Source organism: Drosophila eugracilis, unplaced genomic scaffold (assembly GCF_018153835.1).
Source record: "Drosophila eugracilis isolate 14026-0451.02 unplaced genomic scaffold, ASM1815383v1 contig_1765, whole genome shotgun sequence".
Classification (NCBI taxonomy): Eukaryota; Metazoa; Arthropoda; class Insecta; order Diptera; family Drosophilidae; genus Drosophila; species Drosophila eugracilis.
In genome coordinates this window covers 6,805,902-6,822,562 of record NW_024572605.1, presented here as the reverse complement: position 1 = coordinate 6,822,562, position 16,661 = coordinate 6,805,902, and the positions used below count along the sequence as shown (strand labels likewise).

At 38.7% G+C, this 16,661-nt stretch overlaps 3 protein-coding genes across 4 annotated transcripts; 2 read left to right on the top strand and 1 right to left on the bottom strand.

The window, feature by feature from the left end:
* The first annotated feature begins 1,146 nt into the window (after positions 1-1,146).
* LOC108106312 lies at positions 1,147-1,713 on the top strand. Its single transcript, XM_017213282.2, has one exon. It carries the CDS (start codon positions 1,201-1,203, stop codon positions 1,597-1,599), a length of 399 nt encoding a protein of 132 aa, XP_017068771.1. The 5' UTR covers positions 1,147-1,200; the 3' UTR covers positions 1,600-1,713.
* A 4,345-nt stretch (positions 1,714-6,058) lies between these two features.
* Positions 6,059-7,287, top strand: LOC108106325. 2 transcript variants are annotated; one of them, XM_017213296.1, is made up of 4 exons: positions 6,059-6,241; positions 6,299-6,427; positions 6,847-6,972; positions 7,053-7,287. In XM_017213296.1, the coding sequence occupies exons 1-4, from the start codon at positions 6,175-6,177 to the stop codon at positions 7,277-7,279; spliced, it is 549 nt and encodes a 182-aa protein (XP_017068785.1). In that variant the 5' UTR covers positions 6,059-6,174; the 3' UTR covers positions 7,280-7,287. The 2 variants fall into 2 exon arrangements, with proteins under 2 accessions (XP_017068785.1, XP_017068786.1); XM_017213297.1 differs by having other exon boundaries at positions 6,847-6,999; positions 7,053-7,140.
* Positions 7,288-14,560: 7,273 nt separating this feature from the next.
* On the bottom strand, positions 14,561-16,635 carry LOC108106728 (cytosol aminopeptidase). The gene has a single exon (XM_017213964.1). The coding sequence runs from the start codon at positions 16,430-16,432 to the stop codon at positions 14,801-14,803; it is 1,632 nt and encodes a 543-aa protein (XP_017069453.1). The 5' UTR covers positions 16,433-16,635; the 3' UTR covers positions 14,561-14,800.
* Between the last annotated feature and the right edge of the window lie 26 nt (positions 16,636-16,661).

The following is a 16,661-nucleotide window of genomic DNA, read 5'->3' as shown; positions in this document are numbered from 1 at the left end:
CTCCAAGCCCCAAAAAACTTTCTACGATTTCTTTCGCACACACTGAAAACCCACACACACATACACACACGCACATAGAGTCATAGAAATTATAGCGGAAAATTACCTTAACGAAAGGGCTTCCGCAGCAGTAGGACGCGTATAACCTTTGCGACCCAACTGTACCCGCTTGTAAGCCACTTGTAGTGTGGCATTGCCAGTCTGGGCCGAAAACAAAAGCAATTAGATGTCGCCAACTGGCTGGCTGGGATTGTGGATGAGGATGTGCCGCAGGAAGTTGAAACGAGTGGGTTAAGAGCCTGGTGGGTTAAATGTAATTGCGAATGTGTATGCGTGTGTGTGTGTGTGTTCAAACAGAGATGTAGGAAAAGTAAAAAGTTTGCCAGCGCGATTTTCTTCTTGGTGAAACTATAAATTTACAAGCCACAATCAGGGGCGCCTCCGTTATGTGCGTGGGATTTTGAGAGAGAGAGAGAGAGTGTATTAAAAAGCGTTCAGGTGAACCATGCCCCTACCCCATTTCATCTACTATCCTTTTTCCAGGACCTGACAATTTTCAGCACTTGAGCGTTTATTTCACCGACTCTCGGAGCTGCTGTTGTTGTTGTTGTTGTTCTTGCTGTTGATTTTTATTGCCATCGTTGGCGTCGTTGTTCAACGTTAGTTTTAAAAACTTTACCGCCGCCCGGAGGTCCATTGTGGGAGGTGGTTTGGCTGATTGTCGAGGGATAACATTCGGGTTGCTGTTGCTGGGGCATCTATCTCCGCTACGTTTCGTCCCCACAAATCCTGAATGGATTTTAAGTGGAATAAGTTTAATGATCGAAATTATTCAACGTGTGCTTTGTGTTTTGTGTTTTTGGCTTTTGTGCCCGGTTTTATGGCTGGCTTAAAGTGGAATCGCATGTCGCATGTTTATGACAGCCCCGAGTTTAGGGGCGTGGTAAAATAAACATATTTAGCATAGTGCTTTTAAGTGTGTCCTAAGTTTATTCAACTTCAAACCAAATAGCATATTTGCTTAAGAGATTGTGGTTTGTTGCGAAAAAGGTCGTTTGTAAGGTTAAGTTATAATTTGGTTAAAATAAGTACATAATTAGAACAAGTTACCCAGTTTTTATCCGTCAAAAATGAAAATTTCCTTCAAATTGTAATGTTACTAAATTATTTTATTATTTTTAAAAATTTAATAGCAATAAAATGATTTCTGCAAGAAATTCCCTTTTACTTAACTCAACTTTACGGCGCTTAAGAATCTCTCTTGGCTATTCAAAGGATGCCAAGTTCTCTTCCTCAAGGGATGGTGATACCTCCAAGGACAGCAACGATCTCAAACGCTTGGGCACAAGTCCACGAAATATTCGTGATCATCCCGTTGGATGTACACCTCAAACTTTAAACACAACTGCGTTCATCACTCCGGATTTTATACCCCCGTATACTTATAGAATTGTGGATGAAAAGGAGCAAATCGGTCCAACGGCAGGCAAGGAGGAAACCTACAAGAACCCTGAGTACTACAGCTATTATCGGTACTCGTACTACGACCTTAAAACCATTGTCGATACCATTAAGAAGAAACAAGCATCCAAAAAATAACACAAAAATAAAATACTTTTGAAGCAAAATACTTCTGACAAGCTACACGGAAATATATCCAGAATATACGTAATGTGATTTCATACTTGGTTATATATTAACTATTGTAGATATAGGTAGATATTTTCTGTTTACATTAATCAGTTTTAAATAAAAATTGTAAACGAATGAAATCATTAAAAGTCATATTTCGATGGCACATAGGACACTTCTGGTAAACTGCCAAGGCCACTTTGATGCAGTTGCCACAGAAGACGTGTCCAAACATTGTTGCAGTTGGCTGACGATCTAACACATACTCCAAACATATTGGGCATTTGCAGCAGTCTTTTTCCGTTTTCCCAAGAGGACTGTTAGGGCGTTTTCCCGGTGGTTTTTCTTCATCCGAGTCGGTTAAGTCTATCTTAAGGGGAAGAATCTTTGGTCGGCTATAGTTCATCGGAGACGTCGATCGCATTTTGGAGCTAAGGAAGAGAAGATATAAAGATTAAATACTTCAGAATATTGATTAAATTTTACTTTATGATAGCAGCACGAACTTTCGATGGTGAATGACGAATTTTTTTGACAGCTCAGAAAGGATTTGGGAAAGTTCAGAGACCGAGCTACCAACTCGGCCCAAATCCAAGGTAAATGGTATTTTATAAACAAATACTGTAAAATACCTTACAGGTATTCATTTTTAATACCACAAATATTTCTTGAGAGCCCTTAAAACTTCTGGTAAAGTGTAGAAACTAAGTTGGCAGGGCCTACTTCCAAGGTAAATGGTATTTAAAAAACAAGTGTTGGAAATTACTTAAAAGATATTAAAATGGAAGGAATAAAAAATGTATTCCAACGAAAACATTTTTTGGTTTTAGGTCTATGGACTAGGAAACTAATTTTCGTTCAGTGTAATAGCTCCTCCTGCTTGGCGACACTCTGCCTTATGACACTAATCGTATTAGTTGGCTGGTCGTTAGTTAGGCGGTGCTATCTGCCCCAAATGCGATTTCCGCACAATGAGCTCCTCTTCGTGTCCGTCGTGCAGTTTCCGGATTACGTGCGGCATTTTTCGTACAGGTGACATAATGATCCGGACTCGCCAGCGCCTCGCAGCCGTAATTAGAGGGGTAAGCGGGGGTAGCTCGACTTGTGTACGTCGGACAAAAGATGCTGCGTTGCCAACTAGTGAAGGTGAGTGGGTGGAGGTTCACAGGGAGGAACCTTGTAATTTAGCAAATCGGTTTAGCAAGTCATCGGGAATTGCCGAGAAGAGTGTCGTCGGGAGTCGGAGGAGCCTTCGCGACAAACACGCCTTATTAAATTTACAGACATTAGCCTCTTACTTACACTTGTAGGCGATGTCCATTAGATGTAGCAACCCAGGTGTTTCTAAGGTGTGCGGATCTCGATAAAGCTACTAAGAAAATAAAATCACAAAACTACTAAAATATTAAAAGGAAATAAAGCTGGCTGAAAGTGTAGTATGAGAGGGTAGTAGTTAAAAGTTAAAGTTGGTTTTTTGTTCGTTTTTGGGTCCATTAACTTAAAAATATCCGATAAAAATACAAATTTTCAATAAATAAAAATGCCATCTAATAGTTATAGATTCTAAAATTAGCTAATATTTAATATTAAAACTAAAATTAGGTATTCATTTGGTAAATTTTCTTGCTATTTATGACCTTTAAAGTTGATAAAATAGATAAAAGATATGAATGGATGGATATCTTAACATAGAATAAAGTTGACCTGATAGTAAGAAGTACATATATAGACTTTAAAGTTATTTCTCTCAGTGCACCTTTTAATTGAATCCCATTCTGAGATGGTGTGGGCTGATGTGTTTGTATGGGCCATTCGAGCATACCATTCCCATTCACACATCCTCCTTGGCAATTTATCAATTTTAATCGCATGCAAATTTTATGCAGGCCCGCCATAAGACCCAAGTGACATTTGCTTTCGCTAAAGCTGGGCACACAATTTCCCAAAGAAAATCGAGAATGAGAATGGTTGGAGGATGTACGGAGTATGTGTAGAAGTATGTTCAGTTTTTCGGTTAACAACTTTGGGCCATTTCGAAAGGCTTCGGGAACGGCTTCTGCTAATCACATGGCACTCTTTATGATTGCGACCTTCTCTTCCACTCCCCCTCCCCACCCCCCTTCGATCACAACCATCTTGCATAACATTTGCATTTTGGCAACATAATTTTTGCTGTTTGGCTCTGCCTAAGCCTGAAACATGACCAAATCAAAACATTTGCATAATTAATGAGTGGGAAATGTGTGGTGAGCTGTGAGAGGGGGAGGTTAATAGTTGGAATTGGCTGAAAGTTAGGGCTAACAATCTGTCATAAAAGATAAGAGAGATATAGAAATTGGTAGTAATTGGTATTTCTTTTATTTTTATTGTTGTAAATAAAGTAAAGAATTTTTGATGTAAGCAATTTGTCAAGGAATTTTATAGAAAAAGTTTGTTTATTTAGCCAAAAAATTGAATTAGGAAATGCAATTTCTGCCAGAAGCTAAAAAATGTTTAAAAAATTGTCTCTGACTTAAAAACTAGACATTAAATCATCAAAATATATGAGATTTTTTTTATAAATAATTAAGCTTTTTAAAAATTAAATTATAAAAAAATGTGGTAAGTAAATACCAATTTCTTATAGTTTTCCTGAGTGTCTTATTATCACTTTCTTAGAGCTTTTACCGCACTTTCCTTCTATAATTAAATCCAAGTTTTTCACAAACACAAATCCTTGTAAAACTCCTTCCCCCAAAAATGGTTACAAAAAGGTGAGGTGACATTTTTTCCGCATGTCTGAATGGCCTGAAAATGTATGAGTAACGCTAATTTCCGTCTTGTGATTGATATTAGCCCTTGGGCCAATGACACACGCCATCCATCATGGAAGACAATGGAATATTGAGAGGGGGAAGATGGAAAATAGGTGAAAGGAAATGCTGGGAAATGCGCTTATCATGTAACGGTTAACGGTGAATTGACTGGAAAAGTTCAAAGGTTTTCGCCTTTGATTTGATGGATGCGATGCCAAGGCGAGTGCCTAAAGTGCAGCTTAAAGCCAACGAATCGCGGCGTTATATATATATATAACTATATATATATAGGTAAATATTACCCCAGCTTTATTTTCCAATTTACAGTGGCGAGAAAAGTTTTTGGGGCACGTTTTGCGATGGCAGCTGGGGTTTGCTTAGCTGGAAAAGTTGGCCAAAAAAAAAAAACTAAAATACAAGCCAACACGTAACAAAACAAAATTGCAAATAAATTTTAATTGTTTTGAGCAATTAAAAATTAAATTTAAAAAATACAGTATACACTAGAGGCGGTGCAGTAGGGCAAGCAAACCAAACCAACAATATTCCCGCACACAAATTTCCGTGCTTATTCAATTTGGCAAAATGTTTTGGCAACTCTGGTACTACGTGAGTGTGCGAGTACTTTTGGTAGTCAGTGTCCAATAGCTGCCGCCTGCCATTGCCGTTGCCGTTGCTCCTGCTAAACAAATTAAATTAGACAACTTTTATTCATTCGTTTGACATTTTTATTTGTTTTCAAACTCATTTTCCGAGAGCAAAGGCTGTGGGCTGGACTTTTTGCACAGGATCAGGAGGATGGTTAGAGGAGCAGGACAACAGGACAGCAGGACAACAGGACAGAAGGACAGTTGAACAATTAACAACAAATACAATTTGCAGAGTTTAGTTAAAATTTTTAGCAACTGCTCCCATTTAATTGTTCCATTTTCCCCCGACGACCCGGACTCGATTGTTTGAATTTAATTAAATGCCATTTGCATAAATTCGTCATCCCGCCTCGTTTTTCGGATGTCAAAGGCAAACCAAATTATATACAATTTATGACACTTTCTTTGTTAATCGAACAAAAAGCAAAAAGAAATAACAAAGAGTATAAAAAGAGAAGGTAGGAAAAGCCAGATAACATTGCTTATCAATTGTTGATTACAATCGCAGAGCTCGGAAGTACTCAAAAAATTTATAATGTAAAGAAAAAGGGAAGAAAAAAGCTGAGGTAGTGCCTAGGTTGACTTAAATATAAAATCATTCACAGTGTTTTTATTTTCTATAAAACTAAAAAGAAACTTAAAAAGTTTAACTTTGGAAAACTTAAAACAGATATTGTAATCAGCTAAATAAAAATTATGTAACTATTAGGATTGGTTAATAATTACTTAATTTAGGAGATAAAAAGATTAAAAATAAGTTTATTATTAGCAAAAAATCATATTTTCTTTTTCTTTAATACCACTTAAATTACATATCTTTCCTGCTTCCTGACCTATTTATAAGCCCTTGAAAAATCTATAAGAATCCCATTTAAGTTTATTTTTAAAAATCATTAAAAGCTGCTCTTCAAAGTGAATGACAGCGTATTTGCCAACTTTTTTGATAAGACACAATCTCTGCCCATCGATCGTTCGTTTTGATTGCCATCGCTGCATTATCAGTTCGTCTTCCCCAGTGGCAACATCGAAGAACCTGCCACTTACCCACCTCAAATTTAAAATAGAATATTCCCAGAAACTGAACAATCTTATCGGCAATGCCACTGAAATTTCATCTCTTCTGGCTGCCGTTGCTCCTGTTCGCTTGTCATCTGCTGGCTGAGAGTTAGTATAGGTTTTCAGTTTCTGTTTTATACTATTTTAAATTGCTTGGTAAAACAGCTCCTCAGTGCTTTCACTTCACCTGGGTTGGTGCCTACGATAATCACTCGAATATCCACACTGAGACCTGTGACTCCAGAGTGGGTGACTTTAATGATATACCTTGTGAAGAGCCCTTGGTGGTGACACGTAAGTTTGGTGAATTTTAAGATTAATAAAGGAAACTCGTTGAATATAAATCCAAGAACTAAGAACTTCTTTTAAAGTTTGCCCACTCAGTAACATTTTTGGTTTGAGTTTGTATTTCAGTTTTCTGTTTTCATACCTTTTTAGGTAATACTGAAGAGGGGAAAAGAATTTGATAAAGATAATTTATTCTAGAAACATTAACATTTGTTAGGTCTAAAATAAACAATAATACAATTTATTAATGTTATATGACAACAATAAAAATGCTATCAATAAGCTTTTATGGTTACATTTTTCTTATTAAAAAACTTATCAACTTCCAACAAATAATTAGGCTTTACCCAAAAAACTTAATTACTAAGTAATAAATTTACTTTTTTATATTTCTTTACTTTTTCTATCTACTAATAACTCCATAGCCGACGATACCGTGCCAGATGTAAAGGCTCTTTGGCAGAATACCACCGAGAACCGCGAGAACTTTCTGTGCCAAATGTCGCCCGGCCGTTCATGCGTGAAATACTCCTACATATTCAAAGGCGGAAGTGAGTTGTGCCCGACCCTCTAATAAAGTACACACCACTATCTATCCAGCATATATATATAATAAACTTAATATTTTCAGTACAAAACATCACGTACATGTGCGCCAATGTGAACAGCAGCAACGGATGCTATCGACAGACCCATCCGACTGGCATGGTTGTGGAGGCATGTGTCTGCACCTCACGAGTTGGCCTGATACCCTGTAATGGCTGTACGAAATTTGCACAACGAAATAGTTTAATGGGCTTGGCACTTTGTTTGCTTGGTTTGCTTTATCAATGGCTAAATAAATATCGAATAGTTTGAACTGCAAATACGCCTTTAATGTAATGTGACATTTCCGGACTTTTGATTTTGACAAGTTTTTTGTTTGAAGAAATTTATGTCCACTCTTTGTGGGCCATGAATGTATTTTCGTTTTGAATTTTTTTTAATGTTATTTTTTTCTTTTGGGCTTTCCATGTGGCTAAATAAACTGCCATAATTTATGTGCTCGACCATTAATCAATTGCAAGTTGATGATGACGATGATGACAATGACGTTGACTGTCCGCTGGGCAATTTGCATTTCAGTATAGGAATTTTGTTAAATAAATAAACGAAATGTGGTATATAAATCAAGGCAGCGTTTTTTTTTTCGCCACAGGAATTTATTTTGATGATACTTTCTCGTTTTTTTAATGGTTCATTTAAGCTCACCTAATTTGAAAATATGAAGTGCATGCGTAATCCTCTTCAAAGATAAGCCTTGACAAAGCCTATCAAGTTGTTTTACATTAAATTTTCTATCAATAATTACTTTAAATAAATAACAAATAGCCCGGCGCAAGGGGCGGGGGAGAAGTGTTTCTAGGGGAAGTTGGTAAACAATGCAGGCGATAAACGTAAAACCAGAAACACAACTGCTGAGGGGACACACTGCGTATGAGAAATGCACAACGAACCAATGGCCAAATGGGAAATGTGGAAAGTGGGGTAGGTGGTAGATGGTAGGGGGAAGGCGGAAGGCTGTTCCGATTGGGAATGCCCAGTGGCACAACCGGGCTCAAATAAACTAATTTTAATGCCTTCCATTGTGGCCAGAGCACGCAGTGCGGCTCAATTGGGATGCGAATGGCAGCGCCAGATTGGCGCTCTGGAATGGGTTGCCATTCGGAGCTGGTCTCATCTCCCGAATTGCACAAGATATTCGCATATTTATTTATATTTTTCCAACTACAGTTCTATCTAAAATAATAGTAGTTGGTGGTAAAGACAAACTATAACTTGAAATATATTTTTTATCATTTACTTTGCTTTTCATAAATAAAGTTCTATAAAGGGTTAATATTTTTAAATAATTTCAACATTTTTTTATATTTTTATACATTATTTTATTATCTTTTTTAACATTTTTAATCCAATTTTATTCTACAAAACAAATAAAAATCTAATAAAATCAAACTAACTACTATTTTCTTGCTCACCACTGTACATTTGCCATGCAATATAAAAATCAAGAAAATAAAAGTGTAAACTTCAACAGCAATTTGTAAATTATGCCTTTATGCGTGTGTGTATTAACACTTGAATGCCAGAAATATATTTTTTATGGATTTTTTTCTTCGCAAGCTTTTTGACAATTTTCATTGAAATAAGTTGGTATAAAAATCAGTTCCACGAGCAGATTTTACTTTTTAAGAAAGAGTACAAAAACCTTTTGATATTGATTTCATGAAATTAAAAAAAAAAAAAAAAAAAAAAAAGAAACCAAATTAAATTCAGGAGAAACCGATTCTGGGAATGCCAAAAATAATGCAATTTTCGCAATAAACGAAAATGACAAAAATGCAATTGAGCTATGGAGGAATATAGCAGATATATATATATATATACCCCATATATATATATAGCATATCTGTTGGATAAAGGAGTGGCTGTATGGATAGGCACTGCCATTTGAACCCTCTCTTTCACTTTAATTTGGCAGTTTTATTTATAACTAAGCAGCCAATATAAAGCAATAATTTAAGGTGAAGAACAATACTATAAGGCCTTTAAACTAAAATGTTTGCATATATGAATAGATTTGAAGAGAGACTGAAGGGTTTTCTTCCTTTTAAGGATTGTTTATTCTTTTTTGTATCCTTAACAGAGTTGATCTAGCCAGCTTCCTTCATCTATTCGTATGTCTGTTCTTACAGCTGTGATCTGGGGATCCATAAGAGCTAGAAAGTTGGGAAACTTCATGTTGATTATAGAGAAAAGTATACAATATAAATATATAATGTATATATAAGTACTAAGCTATAAAGTAATGACATGTATTTAACTCTTCAAACCCTTAAAAATGATTACCAAAAAACTATTTTCCACAAGAAGAAGTAGGCCTTGCTAACTCTGTCTCTGAACTTATACAGAACCTTTATAAGTTTTAAAGAAAAACTTGTCATTAACGATCGAAAGTATATATTCAGAAAAAGTAAGTAAGTATATATTAGAAAAATATTTTATCTGCATTTTTTAAACTCTTCAATTCCAGGATGAGTTCGACTATCACCACATTCGTACGCTTTCGATCTAAGGTTATTTGCTATACGCGAAGCAACTTTACCAATTCAGAAGAGGAGAAACCGCCGGAAAAGCGACCTCGCAGTATTTTTGGAGAGACGGATGGCTCCTACGAATGTCCCATTTGCCTGGAGAATGTCTATGAACGCCAGCCAACTACAACAATATGTGGCCATGTCTTCTGCGGGGACTGCATCGAAACCGCTTTGACATTTCGCAAGAGATGTCCCATTTGCTATCGAACATTAAATTCCGATGAATTAACTCGTTTATATGTTTAATGTTTTATTAAAATTGTATTTACTTATTTTTTATTTGTGTTTCTAGAATTCAAAATATGTAAATACAATAATAATGTTTAAACATTAAAATATAATAAAAACATTCAAGAACTTATAGCTATGAAACGCACTGTATTATCTATGGCAAATATATATTCGATTTATGCATATATGCATTAGGCGAATCAACCGATTGCCAGCTATCCAGGGCTTATCTTCCACTGAAGTGAAGAGGAGCAGAGGCAGGCAGTGTTAAAAATAAATAAATAAACATAATTTGTGCCCGTTGCCGTTTATTGGGTGGCTGGAGGGTAGTAGAAGGACTCCTAATATTATGCCATGTTTATGCACTGTCCAAGTTGTTGCTGTTGTTGTTGTTGGCTATTTGTTTAGCATTTTGCCCAGACAGTTTTATGTACCGATAGATACGGGAGGCAGTGGCCAATGTTCCACAGTTCGATGGAACGTTAGATGGGCAATAATTTATTTGTCTGTTTTAGTTGCTTGTTTAACAAGCACTAACAAAAATCAAACTAATGATAACCAAAATGTGATAAGAGCTAAAAGGGGTAATGACTGATCGATGGTAAGAGCGTGTGGGAGAGATTGATAAGGGGATTTGCAAAAATTGATTAGTTTATGATTTGATTTGTCTGTGGATAATCCTCTGATAAATAGCCAAAGGCTGGCAAATATTTTCGTTTTAAATTTTTTGAACATTTAAACTTAAGTTTTAGTTTTGAAAGGATTTGCTAAATTTAAGGATGTTGGGTGCAACTTTTATCATGCTTTAGGAAGTAAAGAAAAAAATAACAAAAAACTTCTTTAATCATATTTAATACAAGAGTACTGGACTTTTCCCTTCGTTTCCATTCAATTCCAAGAAGCAATTCTAAAATTTGGGTTATTTTTGGTATGGACACTCATTCATATTCACCACACACGGTCAATTATTCATTGGCAATTTTTTGCAGCTGCGATTGCAATTTGCAAATGAACCGGGATTCGGGCCGCTGCCTCTGCCGCTGCCAATGCGATGTGTATTTATTTTGAGTATTTTGAGGGACAAAAACAACTGGGCAAGAACGAGCCAAGGAAACCGCAAAAACCGCAACGAATTTAGCACGATGCTTGGCCAGAAAAAGCGTTGGAGGATGCCTAGATCGACTGCATTTGAATTCAACGCCGGACGGTCAAGTCAGGCGTGACAGGTTGGGGAAGCGGTCGCGAAAAAAAAGGGGTCAAAAAGCAGGATACAGTGGCACTAAAAGCGCGAAGGCGCATACAAATATCAAGTATACGCAGCGTGGCACATGACATTTCTTTGGTTATATATGTATGTATATATACTATGTGGCATCGAATCGAAATGCAAATGAAATCCACCGCAGAGCAGGACCTGCCGTTAATTGGCAATTTATAGCAGATACCCAACCAAACTGCCACGCCTTCACCTCCCTTGCCATCGTTTCCATTTTCACGTGTTCGCTCAAGTGAAAATTATCATTTCCAGCGAAACTAAATCTCCAACACCGCCATCCACGCCCTCGCCCAAAAGGAAACAAAGCTAAAGGCAATGGTAGAAAAATGTACAGACACCCACAAAGAAAAAAAAACAGAAAATAATGAAAATAAAAATAAAAATGGCTAAAAGGAACGGAAACGAAGTGAAGAACTGAGGGAATGAAAAGCCGCACAAAAGTCGACAAAAGTTTAGACGGGGACAAACCGTCCGAGCCGACCGCAAAAGGCAACAGCCATCCCAACCTCTACCCCTTAAATCGAGCGTTGCGATATCCAAGGAATATATATAGGCGAGAAGCTGGTTAATTCATTAGGGAGAAGTAAGGATGCCCTAACGTAGATTTTTCAAAGAACTTATAAATTTCCATGTGTCACCTCAAAACATCACCTTTGTGTCAACCCCATTGTCTTTTTTATCCCGAAAGGCTCTCAAACTGCTAAAAGACAGGTCACTGAATAAATATGTCTAAAAGTATGCAACAATATTTTTAGAAACTGAAAAACCGGGGATGAGCTTTGCAAGATGATACTTTTAGATACTATTTTAGGTGATTTTAAAACTAAAGTGATTTTTGTAGTCCTTCTTATTATATTTATACTATATTCCTAAACTAAATAATTAAGTTTATATAGCCTAACCACTGTTAAGATACATCCCATTTGTTAATCCTAAAAACTGACCTGTTAACTTTTTCAAAACCTCTAAACTTAATTAGGAAAACCTTGTAATTTGCCATCAAAAATCCTTGCTTCTTCCGTCAAGCAATACACATTCAGTATTCTGTTATAACTTATCTGAACATCAACTATTCAACTTCAAGATGTCTTTTCAATGCCAGTGCAGCTCGTGCGGACCTGAACATAGTAAACCCATTCGTACAATCGACTTAACCAGTCCAGAAAAGGAAGAACCCCCAGCAAAACGCACTCGCCGTAATCTTGGAGCAATAGAGGACTATTACAAGTGCCCCGTATGCCTGGAAAGTGTGCGTCCCCGCCAGCCATGTGCAACAATATGTGGACATGTCTTCTGCGGCAACTGCATCAAAGTGGCCATGAAAAACTCCCTGAACTGTCCATTGTGCAATCGAAAATTAAGGCCTAATCAGTTACTTCGTATATATCTTTAATGTTATTCAGTTATGTTATGTTTAAATTGTTTTCAAAGTTCGTTCCTCGTTCTGTTGAGTTATATTAAATTTGATTTTTTAACACTAACAAAACGAAAAATATGTTGAAATCTCTCTAAAAAATATTAAATTTAGTTTCTTTAACTTAAGGCAGTTTTTTTCTTAAAAATTAAACACATAAGTTAATACAACCCAAGGACCCTATTCGAAAAGGGTATAAACATGAACCCAACCAGCGATTTATCGCATTTTGCTGTGGTCGGCATTAGTTACGCTGAATTTTATCACAATTGCAATTCTTTCTAGTCGAGGACACCCCCGAAACAGCAGCCGCCAAAAAGGATTTCATTTTCATTTATTTCTTGTTTTTTTTTTTTTGCGTTCCTTTCGCCGTTGGTCTGCAGCCAAACCAGGCCGATGGAAGACCGAAAACCCAAACCCAATCCCGAACCCGAACCCATCGCTGCCTTGGCAACTGTCCGAATCTCAAAATGCCCAACGCTAATTTCCACGCGATGCCTTTAAATAATCATAATTTGGGCTTTTGTGGCTGGTGTTGCCGCTACTGATGCTGTAAATGATTAACGCTGCTGGCGGATTTTAGAGGGTTAATGGTCTGGTGGAGACTCTTTAAAGTGCCCCTTCGGTCGACTTGCATATTTTCAAGCCTGATTGCTCATTAGCAAATTCATTTGGCTGCACTCCAACCCGAGGGGAAGTCCCAGAGTTATCAGTTAGAAGGCATTTAAGTATGGAAGGGGGCAGAGGGAGGGCAAATGTTAAACGCTCAAAGAAAAGTCGAACGTGTAAATTCTCTATTCAATGGTGGAGGGAAAGACCCTAACTCTTAATGATGTTAAAAATGTAAGCTGAAGATTAGGGCAGGATTTTGTGATTTTTATACGAAAAACTTACTTCTCTTTTACAGTCATTTTTTGTCTTTAATCCTATTTCAGTTTTGGGGACTTAACTTAATTGTATTAAAGGTAAGAATAGTTTGTAATTTTAGTCAAATAATTATATTTACTTAACATAAATAACAAAAAGAAGAAAATTAATAACAAACTGTGGTAATACAGTTTAGTAGAGTTTAAGGATTTATTTTACAAATCTAATAATTTTTGTAGACACCAAAGAAGTATTCTTCAAGACCAAAAATTAATCATTAGAAGCAACAAATATACCAAATATACAAAACTTTTTAAAGTGTATTCCCGAAATTGGAAAATGCAAAAATGCTTCAAAAATTATCATTTCGCAGAGCCTAATGACTTGTGCAAAATGTCGCCGTATTAAGATACTCGCACACTCTGGCCTTTTGGCTGCCGAGGGTCCTTCAAGTGGCATCCACACTTATCTGCTCATCTTCCCCCTCATCCTTCACCACCTCCTCCTACTCCTCCATCCCCGAAATCAAGGGGATTCAAGATGAGACCAAAAATGTTGGCTTAATTGTCAAAAATTCGAGCCAGGGAACTATGCGAAAGAAGGAGCCCCTCGAAGAATGGAGGGAGTGAGCCGGATAGTTGATGAGCTGAGGGATGAGCATTAACCCAGTTAACCCATTAAAGCCGTGTCATAAATTCAAAACCACAACAGGACAGCATCACCAACAAAAACAACAACAGCAGCAGCGTCGGCTTTTGCTTTGTGGCCTTTTGTGGGCCAGGCTTGGCACCGTTTTTCGACTCATTAAAGCCAACTTCACGCAATTAGGCTAATAAGCCGCCTGCCCTCGTAACTGTGTTGCAACAACAAGAAAAGGGCCAACATCAAGATGGGTAAGGGATTGAGGGCGAGGGCGGTGGCGAGGTAGGTCGCTCAAAAGCCAGACCAGTCAAGTTTATATGAAACACTTTCCTTGCTCCCATTTCCAACTTTCGCTCAATTAACTGAAGTGACATTTGATGTGTGGAGGGGTCACGCTTAAGCCATATATTTTGAAACCGTATGGAAGTAAATCCCTTTTCAAATAGCTCTTTTTTAATATAATCTTATCAAAAGTTCAATATTTTGTCCAGGGATTATACCTATAAATATACGAAAAAGGTAAAAGGCTTTAACTTTTTAGAATTAATTTTGTAAATAAAAAACAAAAATCATTGCATTTTCAAGCCATTTAATTCTGTGCAACTGGGAGACCTTCTAGAGAAGTCAATGTGAGTAAAATCTTGGTAGTTCCATGGTAAAACCATCCCCCGGAACTCCCAGCTCCACAGGAAACTCTAAACAATAAATTTGGACAAGTCATGGAACAAGACAAAAAACAGAAGTCAAATGAAACAAGAAACGTCGAACTTATCGCCACAAGTGTCCAGGAACCGGAGATCCTAACCGGCACATCACTTGCTCTCCGGACAGGCCATCTGGTATAGGAACTGCACAATGGTCCTGGTGGGTCTTCCAGTCATCCGATCTTTGAGCAGATAAGGCAGCGGCTTGTGTCGCGTCAGCATGCCAACATTCCTGATATCTATATGGGCCCAATCCGCACAGGGAACCAATTCGTGCAACACGGCGGCAGCAATGCAGCTAGAGGCAGGGCCAAGCCCCCTATTGCTGATGTCATAGGTGAGTTGAGGGGTTATAAGTTGCTTAAAGTAACGCCACAGCGGCAAACGCCACAAACGATCGCCCGTAAGTGCGCCAGCCTTTTCGAATTGCTTGGCTATGAAGTTGGAGTTGGTGAACATTCCGGCAGCAGATTCTCCTAGACCAGCACACACGCCGTAACCCACAGTGGCCACGTCAACCACCAGACGCGGCTTATAGGTGGTCTGAGCGAAGAGCAAAGGATCAGCCATGACAACGGTGCCTGCTTTGCTCACATCTACGATGCCCATAGTCTTGCCATTCAACAGGGTGACCACATCCCCCGGCTTCACTGCCATTCCGGAAGGCATATTCTCACAGAGCGGCAGTACAGCCGAGATGTTGACGGGCAGGGAAAGAGCAGCTGCAGCTCGAACGGCGGCCACACAAACCGCCGCTCCAGCCATGCATCCTCGGTACATGTGAAGGCAATTCTTTGGCCGCAGACATAAACCTCCACTGTTGTAGGTTAATCCCTTGCCCAACAACAATATGGGTCTATCCTCGGGCGCAGTGCCACAGTAGCTGACCTCCAGGACCACTGGTGGCTCACAGCTTCCCTTTGCTATCATCAGAAACGAGTTGAGATGGTTAGCTTCTATCCAATCCATAGAGCGCACCTCAACAGAAACACCGCAAGGACATAGGGCATCCACAGCGGACTGGGCGAATATCGTGGGAGTCATTTGATTAGCCGGGGAATCGCTTAATCTTCTGGCCAAGTTTTGAGATTCCGCCTTGAAAAGACCCCTCGTCCAGGCATCCACATCCGGCGAGTCATAGAGATCCAGCTTGGGTATATGAGTTCGATCCTGTTTGCGTTTATTGCTATTGTAACGCCAGATGGCCAGAGCACTGCCCTCCGCCGCCTGTTCCGGATACTCCATGGAGTCCACAAAGACCTCCGTGCAACCCTGTAGCTGCAGGGCTCGAGCTCCCACGCCGGCAGCCACGCGAGCATTCTCCATGCCCTCGTCAATGTTCTCCAAGTCATTAAAGCCGGCGCCCTCTTGACCCAGACCCACCACAGCCACAGCTCGGAATTCGGCATCCACGTTCATAAAGACCTTACCCTTGCCGAGGTCACCCTTGATGCCAGTTTCGCGCAGCAGTTCCGATACCTTACCCTGAGTTCGGTCGTCAAACTTCTCGCCGCTGGACGTCATCTTGACTTCCTTGCCATCGCCCTCCTTAGAGTAAACGCCCACAACCACACCCTTGATGACTGCCCTGCCATCGCACTTGTCCGCTATTGAAGCCAATCCTCTCAAGATTTGGAATCGATGGTTTGTTAGCAGATCACATGCCTTCCACATGCCTTGTGCTTTTCTATAGAAGCTGCGATTGCGGGTTAAGACGCTCATCATGCGAATGGTTGCCATTTCTGGGTTAGTCCGACCTTGTGGGTCCGGTCAGATTTTTAGTGGAGGAGGAGAGGGATAGTTTTTAATTTTTGATCTAGTTGTTCCTAACAATTTTGGAAAGACAGATGAAAGTGTGTTCCTCCGTTAGGCTAAAGGGTAGACTAACAAGGTAATTCCGGACACTGTTTGGAAAGCCAACTACTTTTGACATGACATTCTCTCAAAATCCCAGAAATTTAAATTGCTT